Genomic DNA, 20,609 nt, shown 5'->3' with positions numbered 1-20,609 from the left:
CTCACCGCCAACGAAGTCACTTTCCCTCCCACCGCGACTTGACCACGACCTCCTCATTTGTGGTCGTCGTCGAAGCGTCTAGTGCGTATTGGTCACCCTAATCAATACTATAATTCTGGTAAAGATTCACTATCAGGTTCATGCCCGTTCTTACTCGCCCACCTAGGCCTGTACTAGTAGTTTCGCCATGTGGCTTCTCAGCACAGATCGCGCCGAATTGCACTACTTCATCTCCCCGGTGCACGTCCAGGATGGGTACGCCATCCTATCCCACGTCTGGAACAACGAGGAGCAGTCCTTTAAGGACGTGCGGAAGATCATCAAGACATGCACTTCCACCGGCGAGAACCCGCGCGACCTCGTATCCGCGAAGATTCGGCGATGCTGCGAGCTCGCAGAGTCCCATGGCTTCAAATGGATCTGGAACGACACGTGCTGCATCGACAAGTCCAGCAGCGCCGAGCTCTCGGAGGCGATCAACTCGATGTTCCAGTACTACGCCATGTCGCGGATGTGCTACGCGTATCTGGAGGACGTACCTTCTGCTCGTCCGTTCGTCATCCGACAGGACGACCGAAGCTGGACGCGCAAGTCATACTTTTCAGGGAGCAATTGGCATCTACGGGGTTGGACGCTGCAGGAATTGATCGCTCCCCGCACCGTTCTCTTCATCTCTCAGGACTGGGTCCCCCTGGGAACGAAGGTCGACCTGGCGGCCCAGCTGGAGGACGCGACAGGCATTCCCCGTTCTATTCTCACGCTCGACCGTTCCGTCAATGACTTCAGTATTGCTCAACGTATGTCATGGGCTGCAGAGCGACGAACGACACGCGTGGAGGATGAAGCCTACTCGCTGCTGGGTATCTTCGAGATCAGCATGCCTATTATGTATGGCGAGGGAAGGAACGCATTCTTGCGTCTCCAGGAGGAGATCATGCGGAGAAGCACGGACACCACCCTGTTTGCATGGGGACCTGTGTTCACGGACGAACCATCGTTGTTCTCAACGGTAATGAGGAGAGGGAAATCTCGCCTGTTTGCCGCATCACCAGCTGGATTCCTAACGCAAGGAAGGACGACGTACACGAAGCCTACTCCACAGGCCTCCGGAAAGCAGGTGTGTGTGTTGGCATAATATCGTGCTTGCGCGATCAAACACAGCTTGAGCGGCGATTTCCGAACAGGTCTTTCACTCACTCCCATCCTATGATGATGATCCGGGGAAGATAACATGCACGAAGACCGCAAAAGGAGTGTTGGCACGCATCCCCCTCATCGAGTTACGGCCACAGTCAGGACTCTACGTCGCCGACCTGGGCTGGTCAGAAGATGACGCTCGAATTCTCCTCATACTCTGGCGAGTCCCCCCGAATTCCCATGAGCGCTCTTCAACAGATCGTCCGGAATTCCTCGTCGGGTCGGATTACGGCCACTGGCGCACTGTGAAAGACTCGGAGCCCCGCGCGGCGGGCCAAAGCCAGTCGTTGAGTGACGGCTCGGACTCGGCAGCGGTTTGGACATGGACGGACGTGCACCTCCTCCACGACCCGGTCGAAGACCAGTCGTACCCCATCATCCCGATCAACCACAGCTTCCTGCACGCGCCGTTCCACTTCCCCGAGTCCAGCATGCGCCAGTTCATGGCCAGTCTGACCACGGGGAACCCCGGGACGTTTCCCGTGTACATCGTCAAACTGGACTCGGCCCGGAACGTGTCTGTTCCCTGGAGCGGGTCCCCGCCAGCGACGTTCAGGTTCTCGCTCTCGGTGTCGTGCTTGGCGGAAGGATCGAGTTGGAGCCGGTCCTATCGGAATTGTCTGGCAGAGATACGCGTTGGACAGTGCCCTCTACGGATTCACTCATCCCGTTCTCAGACTGACCCTGCCGCATGGCTCGCGCTCGCTGATGGCGGGCCTTCTGATAGCCCCGGGGGCCTGTGGGCGAATACGAGGGCGGAGGAGGAAGGCGATGCTACTGCTGCTGCTATGCTACAGTCAGACTCCGAGTCGGAGCATTCATGTCCGGGGGACCACGTCCACGAATGGACCGACATGCGGAAGTGCTTCTCCAGCAAAACAAAGCACTTCGAATTTCATTTCGTGCTGTCGTTCTCTCCCTCCTCATCGCTCCCCACCACAGCTCTCCAATTGGGGGCGACGATGGCTACGTTGCCTCGGTGTGACGTATGCGGGCTATATTGGCAACCTCACAACGATTTGAACCTGAGGTTTGTCTGACGTCGTACCTGTCCCATCCCTCTCACTCGTCCGATGCGGAGCCTATGGAGGATTGATCACGACTGAGCCTTCCGTCCTGGGTTGTGTACTCAAACCTACCTCTGCCCCGTCTGATTCTGCCTCCAGATAAATCTCTTCTCCTTCGCATTCGTCCCAGTATCCAGTGCGAGTCTCTTGCTCCTTACATTTGTGTGTCATCCCAGACTCTCAGTCCCAGCTTGCCTCCTCGAAGCGAACGTGAAGTCCATGTTTAACCGCCACCCTATTTGTAACCAGTGCGTAACCCATGTGCATACCGCCCCGGCGGGCCCATAGCAGGACGCAACACCATCTTCTCCTCAAGCCGTTCTTCGCGCACATGATGATGTCTAGTAACGACACCACCCACCCTACTCAAGGCCACTCAAACGTTCGCACCGCGAACCTCACCATCCCGCTCGGACCAGACGGGTGCACGAGGCAGACGAGCACAGCACAGCACAGCACAGTCCTATCAGGCTCCAGCGCTCCAGCAGCGACGGAGCCAACACCAGCGAGATTCCAGCAAAAAACAGCAGCAGCAGCACACGAACAAGAGATACAGCAAACTTGAACAACAACACAAAACATGACACTAAGCAAACAAACACCGTGACAGAGGAGCACAAAAACAGATACGTACAGTATATACGCAGGACGGTAGATATGAGAGATATGAGATATGAGGGACGCAAGGGGCAGATGTGAGCAGGAAAGCGGGCTGCTAGTGCCCGAAGACTCGGAGGTCGGAGGGGACGGGGGGGAGCGTGATGTCATGCCGAACAAGCGGACACTGGCGGTCTAGGTACAAGTAGACGAGTGAATCCCAGAAAGGACGGTTGGGACTCTGGAGGGAGCCAGGCAGAATTGTCAATGAACGCGAACGGCAAGTGCGGATGGCGACTGAGGGTAGTCATGGGGCGGAAGGAAAGAAGGGTAAAGAGGGGAAGAGGGTATACATAGCGAAGCGGATAATGATCCAAGTCAAGTCGCGTGGTACGACATGGGAAACTGTCTCTGTCTCTGTCCACATCAAACATGCAAGTACAGCGTGCCGGACCTCGTCGAACGACGACGAAGCGGATATACGCTGCCCTTTTCACCTTCCTCGTGCGCTCTAGAGGAGCATCGCCGCGATGATCATAGGGACAGCCGCGCCGAGGCCTACGACGACGGAGCGCTCCGCGCCGTTGCCTGACGTATTTCCTGAGGTGGCGCTAGTCGACGACGTGCGGGAAGAGGTCGCGGTGCGGGTGCCCGAGCCGCCCGAGCCGGACGCGGACGACGAGGACTTGGTGCCGTTCAGACGGATCGCGTTACGCTGCGGGCCAGAAAATGTTAGTACACCATAGAGTGAGAAACCATGAAGGTCCGGTACCACAACCCAACACAAAGAGCACATTGCGGGCTCGCTGAGTGCGAAGGAAAGTTCAGGCACTCACCCGGAACCCATCCAACGTCTCCGTGCTGCTGTCGTTGACGTTGATGCCCCCGACGCCGCCCGCCGCACACGTGTTCGCGTCATAGAACCAGATCGTGCCGTTGTCCGTGATGGGCACGACGAGGTTGGTGATGGCCGTCCCGTTCACCGTATCGCGGAAGCCCGAGTCAAACCCGTTGATCGTCACGTTCGTGTCGTGTGCGGGGATACACGGTGATGCGAACGTGCTCTGCGTCGCGGTGTGGTTTCCCTTCGTAACTAGGGGCAGAAGGAAGGTTAGTGGGTGGTACGGGTAGAAACGACGAGGCGAGTGTATGCGCGGATTATGCTACGAGTCTGACGAGCTGACGCGTCAAACCATTCCGGCTGGGACGTCCGTCCATTAGAACGGCACATCCTGCGTAGACAGGCCCTGGAAACACTGAAAGACATGGCGTCGTCTCTCGGGGCTGCGGACTCTCGCATCCCGTGCGCACATCCTGCAGCTTTCCAAGGATCCTGACGCAGAACGGAGGGAGGAACTGTGTAACAAACACCTCTGCGCCTCAAATAACCGGTAAGTTCCACAATGCAGGTCTGTAGACTTCGCGACGGACGTAGTTCGGCTCTTACGTAGTCCTAGCAGCGCATATAGTGTCGCATGGAGGATGGAAAGTTGCGCAGTCGGGGCGAAGGGCCTCAGCGTGCAGAAGATGTCCCACCTATAGCGCATTTCGAGAGCGACCCTCCTCGACCATACTGCAGAAGTCACGAAGAGGAGCCCGCCTGAACGAGAGGAGGTATCGGAAAACCCTTTGCGAGCTTCCCAGTATCTCTTCTCGCTCAGATAGGAGAAACGACGCGCATATAGCCACCTCCTCGGCCTTGCCTGCATGTAATGAGTTCCGCCAGTCACAAACGCATCCGCGGACGAGATGGAGTAGACGTCGAGGGGAGCATATGCGAATCATTGACTCTGATGTCGATGCCAGCGAACTGCATACATGCAGACACGCCTGAACGGCACCGGCACGCGTTTTTCCGCAGCGACCGCAAGAAGGACGCGTCCAATATACTCCGCCTACCATCCTACGAGGTAAAGATTGCGTATAGAGGGTATCGACGTGTTCCCGCCCTTCTTCGCTTGCGACGAGAAGAGAACAAGGGACTCACAGTTGAAGAAGATGGTGTCGCCAATGGTGGCATTGGTGATCTGCGCGGGCTGGAAAACGGCCGAGGTGTTGGTCGTCGTGTTTCCGCCGACGGTGACGACGATCTGCTTCGCTGACGCGGCAGAGAACGCAGAGAGCTGTTCGCAGATTCAAACATAGCGCGTGAGCACTGTCGTGAGACACGGAGAGCGCAGGGAAGACATACGGCAAGAACGGTGGAGAGAACTGAGCGCATCCTGAGCAACCTGGGGTAGAGCGGGAGAGAGGACGTGGACGTTGTGGACGGGAGGGAAGAGGAGGGCGAGGGGGGTAGAGGGGCGAGAGGGCGGGGAGCAGACCGTCGACCTCACCTCGCGTGTGCGGCCGTCTTCTATTCTTGAGGTGCTTCTCGGGGCGAGAACGTTAACATAACGAACAGCTTCTGCGCGTAGCGATTGGCTGGATAAGGCCGTGCCTGCGGTGGCAGCATACCAGCAATCCAGAAATGACGTCGTCCATGCCTCACTCGTCGGCGTCTCTGGTGCCCAATTTGGCCCGGCTGATAGTGCACGCGGCGGTGACGTCACGCGTAGTCCCCGTGTTCGTGTTCCTGCTCTCTTGTTTCTTGTCTGCCATGTCTCCCGTCTCCTGTCTCCTAATATCCCGTCTCTGCAGTCGACTCATCAAGTACTTATAGTCGTCTCGTCCACGGCCCTTGCTGGGCGTCGTGCCGGCTCATCTCCGCGACATGCGGTTCTCGGACGTAGTACGCCCTCAAGATGGCCCGGTAGCGTGTGATCCTCCTGCAAGTCATCAAACAAATCTGCGCCCTGCGTTGTGGAGCCGTCGCGAGGGACAACCGAGGTTAGTGCGGGCTCATGCCCTTGGAACTTCAAAATGGAAGTGGCTCAGTCTCGTCGCAACTCTCATTCGAGGCGGCCTCGTCAGCTTGTAGGCTTCGCGTTGAACCATGGGCACGATGCACGATGCATGATGCATGATGCTCAGCCTGTACAGTGATGGACCTACACTCTTCGTGAGCGAGATCCGAAGGTGTGATGGTCCGTCTGGGTGCGCACGAGGGGAGTCGAGCAGGAGAGGGAGTGTAAGGGAATGTTGATGGAGGTGGAGAGAGAAGGGAGTGGGAGGAGATGTAGATCGCTGTGGAGATGCTTGTACGTCGAGTAGCGCGTAATATACTGCTTTAGTAGTCTTCTCGAGGCCTGGCAAACTCGGATATAAAAGGCGGGCGTCGAGAGCTGAGCGATCGCGTCGAAAGGGAGTGCCCACGAAGGAGGACGAGGGCGAGAGAGTCGAAGTCGAGAAGCGGAAGTTGGGCGGTAGCAGGGGGGTCTAAAATCTGTTGTATTCGATTCAGAGGGAGGGGGGTAACTAGTCTTTTATTGGATCACGGGTATACTACGGTATACCCCAACGGATGCAGTGCAGTGCTTCAACAGCCGTCTACAGAGCTGCATGGTTTTCGAAATGACCCCTGCGAACACGTATGCGAATTCAGGCCCTCAAGCTCTTGAAGAGGGAGCGCTTAACCGCCCTAACGTGCGCGATGCGGAGTGTACAGGTCCTTCAATTTCTAGGCGTAATCCAGGGCATCCTCGAGGGATACCGCCAACGGATTATCCTGGCGGAACCTCTGGATGTCGCAGAACGGATCCAAAGACTCCAGGAACTCCTCGATAGAAGACTGTCTTAGTCTACACCTCCGAGTCTGTGTGATACTAGTGGCATCGGAGGACTCGGAGGACGTGCTCCCTAGTGTGATTCTGCGGTGGGCCGGCAATGAGTGAAGGACGCAGAGTGTCCGAGTCAGGAGTCTCTGTACCGGTGGCGAAAGCGATCTCGGTAGTTGTCCAGTTGGTGCGTGGCCGCTAATGCAGCGGATGAAGCGAGAGACGAGCGTCGGTCTGCCGCCCCTGAGATCTGAGACACTTGAGTGGACTGTGGGAAGGAGCCGGTATGGCGGATGCGGCGGAAGAGGGTCAACTGCTGACGACCCGCATGTTCATGTTGGATACCCAACGAAGGGTTTGGAACGCCCGGCGGACAGTGCGGAGCCGCGGTATGCGAGTCAAAGAGAAGAGAACCCAAGAACCTGCATCCACCACCTCGAGCAGCCAGCACTCATGACACGCTACTTAGGCGAGGGACGCTCTGGCCCGTTATGCAGATCAGCACTCGAAGACGAAGGCCGTGCACAGATCCCGACCCCTCACTCGAAATGCCGAGGATCGCGGGGTAGACGGAGGGGTCGGCGAGCATAATCCAAGCTCTCCGATGCAGTGCTCGCTCTCGACCGCTGCCTGTGCATCAATGGCATATCCGTCAGCCCACTATCCGGAACCGCTCGTCACCTAACGCCAAGGCAGACTCACAGCGGGTCATCATACAACTTCCTCGGAACCGGCGGGGGATCCTTCGTACGAGGCCTCTTCGGCATGAGCTGCATCGTCGCCGCAGACGCATGCAGAATAAGCGTCCGCGGGTTGAGCCGACAAGGCGTGAACGACAGCGTGATGGCGACAGCGATAGTGCGGTACCCCGGAAGCATGCCAAGCCAGAGCTCCTTCCTGTACACCTCAAACGTCTTAGTCTTGTTCGGCCCCGCCCAGTCGGACACATGGTCCCCATCCTGGCACGAGTGGTCGTGGTAAGTAGCACCCTCCGTCATAGCGCAGGCCTTTGCCCAGAGACTGCGTCCGAAAGGGCACCAGCCGACCGCGATCACAAGCGGAGGGTAGTGCAGGCTCTTCGGGCGCGAGAACGTGAACGTCGTCGGTCCAGGCCTTGCGTGCCACGCCCTGCCCGCGTTCTCGACCGATATCTCAATCGTAGGGTGTGACACGGGGAGCGTCCCCAGGCTGTTCACGAAGCTCTGCAGGTTCTCCGGGGGGAAGCGGAAGGGCGGATTGAGGTGGCGGTTGAACGGGATGTCGATGAGCGGGTCGGGCCTGTCTCTGCTCAGGTCTCCGGAGTCCGGGGGGCCGTGGATGAGGTATACGTCCTTCCATTGTGTCTTCCCGCGTTTGCGGAAGACGTCTTCGGGCGGGGCGACGAGGCGGCGGTGCTTGTCCCCGAAGTAGCGGTATCCGACTGTGTACGAGGGGCGCGAACGGTCGGGGTTGTGCGAGTATGGGCGTAGGATGAGAAGGATGCGCGCGACGCCTTCCCACCGCCACAGTGGGGTATGCCCGTAGGTGACCGAAGACGTCGACCAAGACAAGTCGGCGTATATGCGTCCCCGGATTGTGACTATCGGAAGGTGCGCCAGTACCCCGTGAGGCGTCAGAGAGAAGGTCATGGCCCCCTTGGACGTTCCTGCTGATGCGGTCCTGTTCTGCCAGCATACAGGGAACAGTAAGCAAGGGCCGTTGAACATCGACGAAACGACTCACCAAGAAGGGCAAGAATCGGCGATTTTGACTGCCCTCGCGAGGTTTGTAAGTGAGCGTCCGACAAGCGCGAAAGTCCGCCGGGGAGGATGCAAACAAGCGAGAGCGCGTGTCCGGATCAGAGCGATAATCCGGCAAGTCCTCCAGCTCCCAGAACTCGCCCCACGCAAACAGCGTCGTGTCCTGGTTCCGCCTGAGGATCTCCTCCTGCAGCCGCTGGAACGCGTTCCGGCCCTCGCCATAGAGAGTCGGCATGTGGAGGTCGAAGATGCCGAGCAGCGAGTACGCCTCGTCCTCGACGCGCGTCGTCTGCCGGCCCGCGGCCCACGACATGCGCTGAGCGATGCTGAAGTCGCTCAGGGACTGCTCGAGCCTGAGTAGCCCCGCTGGAACGCCCGTGGCTTCCTCGACCTCGTTTGCCAGGTCTGCTTTGGAGCCCAGCGGCTCCCAGGTATTGGAGAGAAAGATGACAAGTCGCGGAGCTATGAGCTCTTGTAGCGTCCAGCCACGAGTGTGCCATTTGCTCATCTTCAGAGCGTACAAAGGGTTGACGAGCGGCGGGAACCGGCGCGGGGGAAAGGAAACGTGAGTCAGGACGTCTTTGAGATAGGCGTAGCAGACCCGCGAGAGCGCATAGTAGCGAAACATGGAGTTAATAGCCTCGGAGAGCTCCGCGCTGCTCGTCTTGTCGATGCAGCAGGTGTCGATCCAGACCCAGCGGAAGCCGTGCTGCTCGGCGAGCTCGCAGCACCGCCTGATCTTCTTGCATGCGAGGTCGCGAGGGTTCTTTCTGGACTTGGCGCAGTGCCGCTGGAGCGTTTGGAGGTCCTGGAAGGTTTGTTCGTTCTTGTCCCAGACGTGCGAGAGGATGGCGTAGCCGCCCTCGACGTCTTGTGGGGACGCGAAGAAATGGAGCTCTGCGCGGTCGGTGCTGAGGAGCCACATACGCCGTATACAGAAAGTTCCTAGTTGAGATACATATGGCATCATTGCGATCCGCTACAGCTTTAGTGATCAAGAAATTCAACATACAGTTCTGCGATTTTCAACTGTCCGAGTCGGGTTGACGAATCACTGCGTACTATGCAAGAGACGTGAAGGAAGTCAGACAAGGATTAAAGCGTCACTCGCCTTATATCACGTCTTGTATAGCATCGCCGCATGCACAGCCTTGGAGCTGACATGTTCTTAGCATGCAGCGCGGCAGGAACAAGATAGACAGAGAGGCTATGTTGGGGCATTGTCGCGGCGGATCCCGCTGACGGGGTTTACAGCATCATGCATAGGCGTCTGGCATATCTCGGACGAAGGAATGAAGTGACTACCTACCGCGGAAACAGTGGTGATGGAAGGGAGGAAAGGCGGACGACGAGTCGCCACTACTGCTGGGCGTCTAGACTGCCTATTGTATCGTCTTACGTCAGCATATCCGGAGACTAGCCTGAGGCTGATTTCCAACCTCGAACATGAACCAATCGCTCGCCTTCAGATACACCAAACATAACCGTCATTTCAGTAGCCGAGCTTCCCGCTCTTTCGATACACGTCGGTTCTGAGGGGCTTCAGCCTGAGCTACCGTCTTTCTGTGAGTTGTCGCCGGTCCTTCCCGAAGTAAAACTTGGACCTTGGACTGACAAGGCTGGCTTCAAGCACCCACTAAATCATGTGGTTGCTTAGCACCAGTCGCGCCGAATTGAAGTTCTTCGTCTCCCCGGATGCTGTCGAGGGAGGCTACGCCATCCTCTCCCACGTGTGGGACCCAGAAGAGCAGACCTTCCAGGACCTTCAAGCCCTCCGTGCCCAGTGCGCGCACACCGGCCAGAACCCACGCCACCTCGCCTGCGAGAAGATTAAGCGATGCTGCGAGCTCGCCGAGCGGCACGGATACAGATGGGTCTGGATCGACACCTGCTGCATCGACAAGACGAGCAGCGCCGAGCTCTCAGAGGCGATCAATTCCATGTACCGCTACTACGCGCTCTCCCCGGTTTGTTACGCCTTTCTGAAGGACGTCGATGCGGACAAGGCGTTCCATCCGAGCCTCTCCGAGCAACCTGGCTGGGGCCAATTCCATGTGAGCCGATGGCACCGACGCGGATGGACACTCCAGGAGCTCATAGCGCCCCGATTTGTCCTCTTCCTGTCCAAGGAGTGGAGTATCATGGGTACCAAGCTCGATCTGGCGGAGGAGATCGAGAAAGCGGCGCACGTCCCTGCTAGCCTTCTGAAGTTGCAACGGTCGCTAGACGACTTCAGCATCGTACAGCGCATGTCTTGGGCTGTCGACAGGAGGACCACAAGGTTAGAAGACGAAGCCTACTGCCTGCTCGGTATCTTTGACATCAACATGCCGACGTTATACGGGGAGGGCAGGAAGGCGTTCCAGCGACTACAGGAGGAGATCATGAGGAAGAGCGCGGACACGACTCTCTTCGCTTGGGGCTCAGAGTGTATGGGCACTCTTAAGGGTGATCCAGGCGGGCCACGCGACGCGGAGTCGTACTCGCTCGCGAACTTTGGTCTCATTGCGACCGCACCCAGAATGTTCAACACGCGCGCGGATAGGATAATCCGATACAGTCCGCATGGGATATCCGGCTCTGATCCAGAGGTGCGGCTTGTAAATCTGTCTTGAGAGCAAGTGCTCATGGTATATCTACTAGGATCAACAGGTATCTCCCCTGCACAGCGGCCACGTTGTGAACTTATCGATTACTCCGCATGGGGTCTTGGCTCATATCCCCGTCGTCGAGTTTGGCTCGTGGACCCTGGCGGATCTGTGCTGGCGGGACCAGGAAGGCTTCCCTGTCTTCCTTGTGCTAAGACCTGTCCCTGCGGACCCCGACCAGTGGGGCCCAACCTATGCAGTCGGCGTCTATCCCAACCCCGATGCACGTCTCTTGTTCCTGGGACTCCGAGAGTCAATGAGAGACGCGTGCTCTACGAGAGTTTGGAAAGATATATACATCATCCAGTCTGCGCCGCTGGACCAGAGCCCTCTTTTATGCATCCCCTTCATACCCCTCAATCACGCCCTTCGGACACCTTTCCGCTTCCCCGAGCAGAACATCCAGGCCTTAGCGAGCTCCTCTCAGCCGTGCAAGGTTCTCATCAATAACGTGCAGCTCCCGTGGAAGGGCGAGCCTCCTGCGACATTCACCATCTGGCCGTCGTCAGGGCTCCTGGACCACTTCCTCCCGTCGTACCGCATCATCACAATCGTCCAAGTCGGGTTGTGTTCCGCCCGCTCATTATCCGACCCTACTTCCCCTTCCCCGCGCGGACTCGATGCGTCGAAGCAGATTCCGTCCGGCCCTTCGCCCGCCTTATGGGCGAATGTACAATACCTTCCGGAGAACGAAGAGCCGTCAGTGGGCCACGATTGCCCCTCGGACCATGTACACAACTGGCAGGACCTGAAGAAGACGTTCGTGCACGAAGAGCCGAATGAGCCAGGATGGTGGGAGGCGTTCACGCTTGCATTCACCCCGTGCCCGATGAACCCGGACGGCACGCTCATCTTGCATGCGTGGCACCGTCCGATCGACTTTGAGGCTTCCGACGGGTACACCGACATGGAACCTATACCCTCCGCACCGTGACGACTGGGTCATAGCGTCGCCTTTCTTGTGTTCACAACCGTCTTCCATTCGACTCTCAATACCCTGCTTCATGTGTCCTCGATCCTAATGCGGATCATAGAATGTGATCGTTCAGACTGCCTTCCTTCCATGGCCTTTCTTCTCGGCTACCGAGAGGACTGGAATGATATGATACAAATCTCTTCAGGTTGCCTCCTCTCGTCCATCGCCCGTATTCCTCGCTCGCCATCCCTCCCCCTCGTCTGTCCCCCTGCATACAGGAACCTCGTGTCGTCGACGACATGGCTCGACTCCTCGCACTCGCCCTCAGTGTACGTCTGCTTACTCTTCATGCTCTTCATGTATCACGAAGATTGGCACTAATGTCCCCCTAATGAGTAGCTTGGGCTCATAGTCCACTTCGTGTACGCCAAACTGATCGTCGTGACCGTCGGCGGCAACGGTACCAACTCGGTGTTCGACCCTCCTGAGGTCGTCGCAAACATCCACGACACAGTCCTCTTCAACTGTACGTCCCCGCCACTTTTCTGGACTTCCGAGTTTTGTGCTGATACTATGGGCACCGCAGTCACCCAAGGCAAGCATACTGCCACCCAGTCGACGTTCGCAAGCCCTTGCGTGCCGATCCAAGACGTCAACTCCTCGTACATCGGTTTCAGCTCGGGCTTCCACGACACAGCCAACGGTAGCGCGGTGACGAGCTACCAGTTCGAAGTCCTGGACAACTCCACGCTGTGGTACTTCGACGCTGCCACGTGTTCGCAGGGCGGAGTTGGCGGGATCAACGTCAACGATAGTAGCTGGCAGACGTTGGACGGGTTCAGGGTGAGTGATCATGTCGCCCCACATCCACGTCCATTCTTCTGTCTCGCGCTATTGAAGCTGAACTGACCCGCGTTGTCTTGGGCGACAGCGCAATGCGATGCGCCTGAACGGCACTGCGACCTCCAAGGCATCATCCGCACCCCGAACATCCACAAGCGCCTCCACGGAAACCTCAGCAGTCGGCACCTCCAACAGCAACAGTGCGCCGGATCGCACTGGCGCCAGCCTGAGTGGCATTTGCGCAGTTAGCGTGTCGCTTGTGATTGCTGCTGTGGCTTCCGCGCTCTTCTGAGACTCTCGGGCTTGTGGCGAGGACAGTGTCGAGTGTCGTCCTTTTAGTAGCTATCGTCAGGCTACTGAAGATTCGGTTGGCATGCAACCTGTAGATCTATGATGTGTTCTCGTCATGATGGTTTCTGCTGTTTTCAGTCGATAATTTGTTGCCGGTCACTCTTTCATCCCTAGAATCGTTGATTGTCAACCATCTGGGAGCTACTTCATCAACTTGCTGTGCTCGAGAGTGCCGCTTTACGACTAATAGTACCCAGGCCCAGACACCGCCCACATGACTTGGTGTGCCAGTAGTAGCGGTGTTCCCACCCACTGTCCACAAGCTGTGTTCGTTGACCTCGACTATCTTTGTCTGGCGGCTACGCACCTCTGACCTTGAGACTCGAATTTGGAATTCAGTTTTCTCATTCCTGGTGCACTCTGTTAGACAACAGGAAAGTGTTCCGTAAGTCTCTGAGTCTCTGGAAGAATCGTGTCTAACTCTGCAGTCTGCAGAATGTGGTTATTGAGCACCGATCGCGCCGAACTGCACCACTTTACCTCTCCCGAAAGCGTTCCTGGCGGATATGCAATCCTGTCGCACGTCTGGGATGGCGAGGAGCAATCGTTCCAGCAGACTCAGGAATACAAAAATCAATGCCAGTCGACCGGGCAAAATCCCCGCGATCTCTCGACTGAGAAGGTCAAGGAGTCGTGCATCTTGGCCGAGGAGCACGGCTACAACTGGATATGGAACGACACGTGTTGCATCGACAAGACGAGCAGCGCGGAGCTCTCCGAGGCTATCAACTCAATGTTCCGGTACTACTCCCTCGCGGACGTGTGTTACGCTTACTTGAAAGATGTACCGCCAAGAAGTCCTCTGGTAGAGGAAGAGGATGTCGAGACGTGCTTCCGCTTGAGTCAGTGGCATGAACGTGGATGGACGCTGCAAGAACTCATCGCGCCCCCCTACGTGCTCTTCTTGAACCAGGCATGGGATATCATAGGCTCCAAGACCGACCACGCCCACACGCTCGAGGGGATAACGAAGGTTCCGGCAGCGGTGTTACGGCATGAGCGAGGGTTGGAGGATGTCAGCGTCGCGGCTCGCATGTCGTGGGTGGCGAATCGAAAGACTACGCGACTGGAGGACGAAGCCTACTGCCTGCTTGGGATATTCTCTATCAACATGCCGACACTGTACGGGGAAGGAAGGCGCGCGTTTCAGCGATTGCAGGAAGAAATAATGAAGAACTACCCGGACACTACGCTCTTTGCTTGGGGAACCCCATGGGTGTACTCCACCGAGGCTTCGTGGATCGCTGGACAGATGGCGCGAAATCACCTCCACAGCGACGATTCCTACCTTCTCGCTCCTGCCCCATCTGCTTTCGCAAGCTCCGGAGGCATTGTGCATCGCATGCCTACGGTCACGAATACGGAGAAGCCCAAACATCGGTCGTCGTCCAATCTCGTACGTCTCAATTGCTTTACCTGACATCGCAGTACCCAACCTAGTAGTCCTTTTCAGTCGCTGGTTAGCCTATCGAGGTCATATAGTCAAGACCATATTGGCATTCCCACATTTGCGATAACACCTCACGGTATCCGGGCACGCATACCTGTCGTGGAGCGACTCGGGTACATCGTAGGGGTCTTCTCATGGTTCAAGGACCAAACACAATTCGGCTTGTTGCTCGTTCCTTCTCCAGATTCCTTTGACCCTCGTGTTCCGCGCTACAACATCGGGGTCATGAATACCGATGGGCCACACCGCCTCATCTCCCTCGGAGACAACGTCAACGGCTTCGAGCTATTCGGCAAGGGCGTTACTGTGCAGTGGAAGGAGGTATACCTCGCACATCGCGCTCAGCCTGGAATGGAGCCCCAAGTCATCACACGTTCTGCACGCATCCTCATGGGCTTCAGCATGTACGCGCCCTTCCGGTTCTCGCAGGCGAACTTGGCAGAGTTCATCACACAGCACGGCAATCTCCGCGTTGTCTGTAGGTCAAATCCGGTTGGATGGACTGGCGCGGAGCCCATGGAGATCCCGTTCGTGATTCGGGCTGGTGGGAGGCCGCAGGCTGCGTTCAGGCTGCGTCTTGGGCGGTGTACAAAGGAGAGCCTTCCGACTCCTCATTCTCCCGAGTCACAGGCTGCCGAGATACCTCCAGGTGGATGGCACTGGGCCAAGATCGACCTTCCGGGACCCGGTGCACCCACCGAAGTCGGAATGCACAATTGTTCCGCGGACCATATTCACGGCTGGCCGAAGATGACCACCACGCTGGGCATCCCCGACGATGCAGACGTCCTCATATACAGGGGAGGACGTCCCGTGGCTGACGGCATCATCCTAGCGATATCTCCCTACGCGCTGAAGCCCCAGGATACCTTCGTAATCAATCTCTTCTGGAGACGACCGCCTAAGGATATGCCTGCTCCACCGAGAGATACATAAGTGGGTACACCAGTCACTAGCAGTCAATTCGGATATCCAATAATGACTATTAGTTAGCTACAGGCGCGATATGCGGGGAAGGGCACGGCCTAGCTATGGAAAGCGACTTCCTGGAGAGGGGTAGGGGACACAAGGAGCGAAGATGATAGGGCAGTACTGACGGATATCCTCAAGTGGTATCAATGACAGTAAACAGAACAGAGTGAGTCTCGAAGGACGATGAGTGGAAGTGTTCTCAGCCTTAACAATCGCTAGAAAGGAATTCCTCACGAGGAACTCGCGCTACTCATAGCATGACCAGAATCGCCGTCTCACCACAAGATGAGTCTTGGTGTCTCACCAGCAAGAGAGCACGCTCATTTTGATCATGACCTGGTGCAGGGTATCTTAGAGAAGAAATGCTTCATTATCGCCAGTGTCGCAAACCTACCTCGAAGATGCCTCGGAGAAATCCAGAGACACTATGTCGGATTTGATTCCTCTTCAGCGAGAGCCCATGTTAGGACTTCGGCAGCGGACAAGTCGTTGCCCTCGGTGCCCATCGATCTTGGTTCCTTGAGCATGGCCAAAGGCGTCGGCTGGCCGGGGACGCGTGTTAGTGAAGATTGTCACGAGGAAGTGCGGAGAACGGGAGCTGTTCCACGCACGTTTTCAGAGCTAGTTACATCGAATACCGCACGCAAGCACCCAGCTTGTCGGCATCCGGCGTCCTCACGGACCTAGTGATTGATGAAAATCGCGTCCCACACCGGAAGAAGAGCGACTCACAATGGGAGAGGAAGTTACGACAGATGTCACGGGTGCGGCGTTGACCCCCCGAAAAGCTAGGTCGATCAATGACCAGGTGCGCCGGAACAATGAAGTAGGTATGCACCTCCTGCGAGCGTAGCCGTTATGAAGAACGCCCGAGTCAGAATCATCGTGACCATTGCGAATGCGGAGCAACGAGCGTGTCAAGTGCGAAGTCGCAGAAATGAGCGGGATATGACGGTGGGTAGCAGAGACAGTCAGAATGTGCTTACTCCTGGAACGAAGGGCCAACACTCACCTCATATACGTACGTCCGACAGTGGGCGAGCCAAAGACAACCTCAAGCTTAGCGACGAAAATGGCTAGACGGGCGTAGCACAGGCTGCAGACCTGGACGCTCATAAACCCACACTTCCTGATGGCAACCTGTGGGTGTTAGCATGAGAATTGAAGTCGGGGAGTCCACGAAGAGATCGTTCGCAAGTGGAAGTCGAATGGTAGTAATGCGACGAAGAACGACACGGCATGGCGCATGCTAGAGATGTCGGTCGGCTCCGTGCCCACTTCGGGCAGTGAGCTTGTGGCCAGAAGCTGTACGCTGGAGTACGAGACGTTGGCGAGAGCGCTGAGAAGAACCATCACGACATTGATTTCACACATACCACTCTCCCTTTGGTAAGCCTTGTAGTATGTAGCTCACTTCGACGGGTTCGTCCCGGGCTAGAGTGTTGACCGGGGACCTCCGTCGGAAGCAAGGTTTGTTGGCACTAGGAAAGTAGTTGGGAAGTACGCGTGTCAGCGGACATAGATCGCGGTTGGTCTTGAGTCCGTCATGAGCCTAAGCATAGAGCTCCTGAAATGGCGGCAGTAGTCTTAGTAATTACCTCCAGTGTGCACATCACTAGCTAACAGTCAGCTTCAGATTGACGCATTTTGACGTAGATGCGTATTCATACGATCACGGAAGAACCTCATGGGAGGGACTGTGGTGCCTCCTGGATCGGGTCGTTCGTTTGTACTCACCGACGTCAGCGGCTAACGGGTCTTCTTCAAGCGCCGTGTTGAATGCCTGTCGTTGCGTGGTATCACGTATTCAGTGGAGATAGGTAGCCACGCACGACTTGCTGGGGTGTGCGGAGTCGACCTTGTGAGTCAACACGCTAGCCCAGACCGGTCGTCTTGTTCCCTATGTAGCGGAGAGACCGGTATGATGATGTTCGGCGAAACGCGCTCCTGAAACGTCCACCCACGCGTGTGCCATCGACTGGTGCGAGATTCGGAGTACGTGGCGTCCGAGGCGTAGTCGCTCGAGATTTCCTGAGGAAGGCGTGGCAGTCCTACGCCTGTTTATGACATCGAAACATGGAGTTAACCAACTCAGATGGACATCCACAAAGTGCTGCATCTGGGCAAGAATGTAGCATATCCAGACGTTGGAGAAGACTTGGTCACGCGGGCTAACTCCTGCATTGTCAGTTGTAGACAGTAGTTGCCTTGTCTCTGAGGAACCAGCCACCTGAGAGCATGAGTAACTTCTTCGCGCTGTACAAGATGCAATGGACGTACTGGGATTGCGATGAACACCAACGGAGGTAAGGGGAGAGGTGGAAGGACATTCGGGACAAAAAGGGAATGCGGGGTCAGAAGTAACACATACCCCACCTCCCACATCGTACAACACCCTCTAGTTACCATCTCGGTTACGACAACACCGGCTCTCATGTAGGTATCGAAACACCACACTGTGATTCCTGGGGTCGAGATGGACACCAATACTCGCAACATCATCACATAGCTGATCGGTACTCGTGATGCTCGAACGAAACAATTTCACCTAAAAAGCACGTCAGAAATCGTCGCGACAAGTCATGTACGCTGGATGTTACCTATTGGGACGCTCTTGGTCTCGAGAGAGAGTGGTTCGTCTGGCGTGAACGTGAATTCCGAGCTTATGATCTAGAGGCACAGCTGTTCAGCAATACGAAGAACAATAGAGGGAAGCACCCACGTCGCTCGACATGTCATAGTCGCAGCACTCGGCATTCTCATCCTTGCTGCACAGTGTCGTATAGGAAGCGAAGTATGGAGGGAACACCTTGACGTGTCCAGCAGAATGTTCGTCTCGCGTAGGCGGAACGGGCGGTGGGATAGCGCCGGTGATGGCAACCGACATGGAGTAACATTCGAGACGGAACTCCTGCAGAGAGCAGGTCAGTATGATTCCTCATCAAATTCAAAGAGGACCACCCACTTCGAAAGAGCGTTCGTCCAAGCCAGGTGTAGCAGTGATGCTGTGAAAGACTTCTTGGAAGAGGGTGGTGCTTGCAGGGCGTGCGCGGCGGTTTGGGTGCTCATAACGCGTTCTGAGCTTGTCTGAGCCTTCGTGGATAGACCGGCTCCGTGAGCAACGTCGCTCCTGAAATGTTGACCTGCGAAGAATCTTGTCGCAAGGAGCAGGGATGGAGAAGCCGAAAGAAGGGGTGCTTTGCGTGGTAATAGGTTGAACACCACCTTCTTTCGCCTCATTCACAACACTGTTCTGCAGCCGTTGTGGTAGCGCCACTATGATGCGACGTTGACAGGCGATATGAGGTCCCTTTGGTGGTGGAAGGACGTCGTCGATGAGATCCTCCTTTATGTACGAGTCGTCAAGGTCTGTCACGAACTCGCCCATGTTGCAAAGCGAGAACCGAGGGTACTGAAGACAAGTAATACGATGGTGGAAGGAAAGAATGACGTGGCTGAATGTGGCCAAGCTAGGTGAAGATGCGTTGCAAGGGCGGAGTGGCAACATTGTTCTTACACGTGAGCCGCTGCAAGAGCGCTTAAGGTAACCGCTCTTCGCAAAGGCCCTTGAGCACGCACGCAGTACGTTGACTCACTGTAGTCTGCAGGCAAGTGTGGGCAACGGTTAGCCGTCTACTCGATGCAAATGCACGCATGCAAGTGCGACTCACAGTCTCTTAGTTGCCACCCAGAACTCTGCCTGGTACAACCACTTCATCATCGCCGTCTGGTCTGCTGTGTACTCGCACTCGACCGTCCGGGGACGCAAGTGTTGTGGAGCATGATCGTCGGAGACGTCGAAGCCAAGCATTTCTGCCAGCTTCAAGACTTCCTCCAGACTTAGCTCGACTGCAGCTTGCCCTCCACCGGTCCAGAGGAGCGGACCCAGATTGATCCACTGACCACCGGGTCGTAGCAGCGAGTGGATATGCTCAATAGTCTCGATCACGTTGAGCGACGTATCGATGAAGAACAAGGTCACGACGAAGTCGAAGCCGTCGCTGCCCTCGGGAGGCCGGATAGACAAGAAGTCCTTCTCCGCGAGGACCAAGTGGTCACTGAGACGCGGTACGACGTCTGGAAATGATACGGAGCGGAAGAGCGTATCTGTCGTACGCTGGTGGGAGAACCAACTCGAGAAGGGCTGGAGAACATGCTGGTTCGGGCGCTGGGTAGTTTTCTCCGAGAGCAGGAAGCGACTCGCGAGGTTCATGAAGAATGAAAGTTCGTTTGCAGTAGTTCGGAAACCTGTAATCTCAATTAGCTCTAAAACTTTGGCTCGTAATAAGCAGATTGAACATGTCGCCCACATCCAAGAAAAGTGGATGTAGTCACTAAGTAGCCACATAACAGTAGTGTAGCTGGACACTCACCAAGCTCAGAGATCTCCCAAGCAAGACGTCCAAGCCCAGCTCCGGGTACGAGAACTTGCATACGTGCGCGCATGACTGGATCAGCCTCCCTCAGAACGGCTAGGATGGGACCAAAGATCTTCTCGCGCTCCCCGCAACCTTCCTGGCTCCAGTCGCGCACGAAGTGCTTCAGGGACTCGCGCACCCTCCCGAGGTCACCAGCAATAGGAGGACGGAGTAGTCCTGAGTGCGCGCCGTCCATCTCTTCTGGGAACTCCTCCTTGGCGAGTCGCGCGATAGAGGAGGCGACCATTCCGTTGACCTGGATGGACTCCTCAAGCCGCGCGAGCTTCTTTGTATAGCCCAGGTCATATCCTATGCGTCTATGAGCCCAACTCATGCCTCCGTACGACTTGCGCATGGTCGAGAGCTCGCCGCGGGCGAGCTGAGTGTATTGAGCATAGGACGCAGCAGCGCGTTGCAGGGAAAAGTGTCCTGGTACGGCGGAGCGCGTTCTGGAACCACCAAAGATGACTTCAAGCACATCCTTAGGATTTCCCAGTATCAGAAGGCTGAGTACGAAGAGGACCAGGGGGATGAGGGACGCCAGCAGGTAGTCCGAAGTGAGGAAGACGTGGAAGGAGGACATGACATGGCGCCTGGGAAATGAGCTGGACGATGTCAATGATGTCTTCCGTGTTCCGGAACAGCGAGCTGGTAAGACAGGGCAGTAGGGGTGTCGATGCGGGTGTGTGGAAGCAGGATGTTGACCGCGACGTCGAGGACGAGATGGTAGTGAGCGGTCAAGAGCGCTGACAGTG

The 20,609-nt window shown here is 56.5% G+C and overlaps 10 protein-coding genes across 10 annotated transcripts; 4 read left to right on the top strand and 6 right to left on the bottom strand.

Moving 5' to 3' along the window:
- Positions 1-187: 187 nt before the first annotated feature.
- On the top strand, positions 188-1,135 carry L226DRAFT_470117 (HET-domain-containing protein; the record flags this gene model as incomplete). Its single annotated transcript, XM_067676280.1, has 1 exon — positions 188-1,135. One exon carries the CDS (start codon positions 188-190, stop codon positions 1,133-1,135), a length of 948 nt encoding a protein of 315 aa, XP_067531037.1.
- A 1,298-nt stretch (positions 1,136-2,433) lies between these two features.
- Positions 2,434-3,211, bottom strand: L226DRAFT_228900 (uncharacterized protein). The gene has a single exon (XM_067673068.1). It carries the CDS (start codon positions 3,030-3,032, stop codon positions 2,631-2,633), a length of 402 nt encoding a protein of 133 aa, XP_067531036.1. The 5' UTR covers positions 3,033-3,211; the 3' UTR covers positions 2,434-2,630.
- L226DRAFT_228888 (uncharacterized protein) lies at positions 3,203-5,206 on the bottom strand. Its single transcript, XM_067673067.1, has 4 exons — positions 5,053-5,206; positions 4,849-4,984; positions 3,698-3,954; positions 3,203-3,576 (listed from the first exon to the last, which is right to left on the bottom strand). The coding sequence occupies exons 1-4, from the start codon at positions 5,080-5,082 to the stop codon at positions 3,373-3,375; spliced, it is 627 nt and encodes a 208-aa protein (XP_067531035.1). The 5' UTR covers positions 5,083-5,206; the 3' UTR covers positions 3,203-3,372.
- A 1,809-nt stretch (positions 5,207-7,015) lies between these two features.
- Positions 7,016-9,355, bottom strand: L226DRAFT_228933 (HET-domain-containing protein). Its single transcript, XM_067673069.1, has 4 exons — positions 9,269-9,355; positions 8,240-9,201; positions 7,220-8,181; positions 7,016-7,147 (listed from the first exon to the last, which is right to left on the bottom strand). The coding sequence occupies exons 2-4, from the start codon at positions 9,179-9,181 to the stop codon at positions 7,057-7,059; spliced, it is 1,995 nt and encodes a 664-aa protein (XP_067531034.1). The 5' UTR covers positions 9,182-9,201; positions 9,269-9,355; the 3' UTR covers positions 7,016-7,056.
- A 368-nt stretch (positions 9,356-9,723) lies between these two features.
- L226DRAFT_228848 (HET-domain-containing protein) lies at positions 9,724-11,979 on the top strand. Its single transcript, XM_067673066.1, has 3 exons — positions 9,724-9,821; positions 9,887-10,847; positions 10,900-11,979. The coding sequence occupies exons 2-3, from the start codon at positions 9,900-9,902 to the stop codon at positions 11,836-11,838; spliced, it is 1,887 nt and encodes a 628-aa protein (XP_067531033.1). The 5' UTR covers positions 9,724-9,821; positions 9,887-9,899; the 3' UTR covers positions 11,839-11,979.
- Positions 11,980-12,119: 140 nt separating this feature from the next.
- On the top strand, positions 12,120-12,955 carry L226DRAFT_574779 (uncharacterized protein; the record flags this gene model as incomplete). Its single annotated transcript, XM_067685101.1, has 4 exons — positions 12,120-12,149; positions 12,220-12,346; positions 12,407-12,663; positions 12,752-12,955. The coding sequence occupies 4 exons, from the start codon at positions 12,120-12,122 to the stop codon at positions 12,953-12,955; spliced, it is 618 nt and encodes a 205-aa protein (XP_067531032.1).
- A 348-nt stretch (positions 12,956-13,303) lies between these two features.
- Positions 13,304-15,679, top strand: L226DRAFT_538926 (uncharacterized protein). The gene is made up of 4 exons (XM_067681589.1): positions 13,304-13,399; positions 13,450-14,410; positions 14,468-15,400; positions 15,458-15,679. Exons 2-3 carry the CDS (start codon positions 13,451-13,453, stop codon positions 15,398-15,400), a joined length of 1,893 nt encoding a protein of 630 aa, XP_067531031.1. The 5' UTR covers positions 13,304-13,399; position 13,450; the 3' UTR covers positions 15,458-15,679.
- Positions 15,380-16,401, bottom strand: L226DRAFT_538925 (uncharacterized protein). The gene is made up of 5 exons (XM_067681588.1): positions 16,275-16,401; positions 16,169-16,224; positions 16,048-16,119; positions 15,831-15,978; positions 15,380-15,772 (listed from the first exon to the last, which is right to left on the bottom strand). The coding sequence occupies exons 1-4, from the start codon at positions 16,318-16,320 to the stop codon at positions 15,862-15,864; spliced, it is 291 nt and encodes a 96-aa protein (XP_067531030.1). The 5' UTR covers positions 16,321-16,401; the 3' UTR covers positions 15,380-15,772; positions 15,831-15,861.
- A 1,536-nt stretch (positions 16,402-17,937) lies between these two features.
- L226DRAFT_574777 (uncharacterized protein) lies at positions 17,938-18,824 on the bottom strand (the record flags this gene model as incomplete). The annotated part of the gene is made up of 4 exons (XM_067685100.1): positions 17,938-17,984; positions 18,037-18,106; positions 18,159-18,347; positions 18,402-18,824. The coding sequence occupies 4 exons, from the start codon at positions 18,822-18,824 to the stop codon at positions 17,938-17,940; spliced, it is 729 nt and encodes a 242-aa protein (XP_067531029.1).
- On the bottom strand, positions 18,563-20,596 carry L226DRAFT_228802 (N2227-domain-containing protein). Its single transcript, XM_067673065.1, has 3 exons — positions 19,810-20,596; positions 19,108-19,684; positions 18,563-19,038 (listed from the first exon to the last, which is right to left on the bottom strand). Exons 1-3 carry the CDS (start codon positions 20,435-20,437, stop codon positions 19,029-19,031), a joined length of 1,215 nt encoding a protein of 404 aa, XP_067531028.1. The 5' UTR covers positions 20,438-20,596; the 3' UTR covers positions 18,563-19,028.
- Positions 20,597-20,609: the final 13 nt, after the last annotated feature.

Source organism: Lentinus tigrinus (assembly GCF_003813185.1).
Source record: "Lentinus tigrinus ALCF2SS1-7 unplaced genomic scaffold L226scaffold_37, whole genome shotgun sequence".
Classification (NCBI taxonomy): domain Eukaryota; kingdom Fungi; phylum Basidiomycota; class Agaricomycetes; order Polyporales; family Polyporaceae; genus Lentinus; species Lentinus tigrinus.
Note: the sequence above shows the minus strand (reverse complement) of the source record. Positions and strands in the feature narration are given on the sequence as shown.

Coding starts and splice junctions, on each gene's coding strand:
- L226DRAFT_228900 (XM_067673068.1), bottom strand. CDS start 3,032: ATGACATCACGCTCCCCCCCGTCCCCTCCGACCTCCGAGTCTTCGGGC.
- L226DRAFT_228888 (XM_067673067.1), bottom strand. CDS start 5,082: ATGCGCTCAGTTCTCTCCACCGTTCTTGCC. Junction 4,985..5,052: donor TTCTCTCCACCGTTCTTGCC/GTATGTCTTCCC, acceptor ATCTGCGAACAG/CTCTCTGCGTTCTCTGCCGC. Junction 3,577..3,697: donor AGACGTTGGATGGGTTCCGG/GTGAGTGCCTGA, acceptor TCTGGCCCGCAG/CGTAACGCGATCCGTCTGAA.
- L226DRAFT_228933 (XM_067673069.1), bottom strand. CDS start 9,181: ATGTGGCTCCTCAGCACCGACCGCGCAGAGCTCCATTTCTTCGCGTCC. Junction 8,182..8,239: donor GCCGATTCTTGCCCTTCTTG/GTGAGTCGTTTC, acceptor GTATGCTGGCAG/AACAGGACCGCATCAGCAGG. Junction 7,148..7,219: donor AAGTTGTATGATGACCCGCT/GTGAGTCTGCCT, acceptor ATTGATGCACAG/GCAGCGGTCGAGAGCGAGCA.
- L226DRAFT_228848 (XM_067673066.1), top strand. CDS start 9,900: ATGTGGTTGCTTAGCACCAGTCGCGCCGAATTGAAGTTCTTCGTCTCC. Junction 10,848..10,899: donor TATCCGGCTCTGATCCAGAG/GTGCGGCTTGTA, acceptor TATATCTACTAG/GATCAACAGGTATCTCCCCT.
- L226DRAFT_538926 (XM_067681589.1), top strand. CDS start 13,451: ATGTGGTTATTGAGCACCGATCGCGCCGAACTGCACCACTTTACCTCT. Junction 14,411..14,467: donor ATCGGTCGTCGTCCAATCTC/GTACGTCTCAAT, acceptor AGTCCTTTTCAG/TCGCTGGTTAGCCTATCGAG.
- L226DRAFT_538925 (XM_067681588.1), bottom strand. CDS start 16,320: ATGATTCTGACTCGGGCGTTCTTCATAACGGCTACGCTCGCAGGAG. Junction 16,225..16,274: donor AACGGCTACGCTCGCAGGAG/GTGCATACCTAC, acceptor TGATCGACCTAG/CTTTTCGGGGGGTCAACGCC. Junction 16,120..16,168: donor TCGTAACTTCCTCTCCCATT/GTGAGTCGCTCT, acceptor ATCAATCACTAG/GTCCGTGAGGACGCCGGATG.
- L226DRAFT_228802 (XM_067673065.1), bottom strand. CDS start 20,437: ATGTCCTCCTTCCACGTCTTCCTCACTTCGGACTACCTGCTGGCGTCC. Junction 19,685..19,809: donor TTGGGAGATCTCTGAGCTTG/GTGAGTGTCCAG, acceptor TTGAGATTACAG/GTTTCCGAACTACTGCAAAC.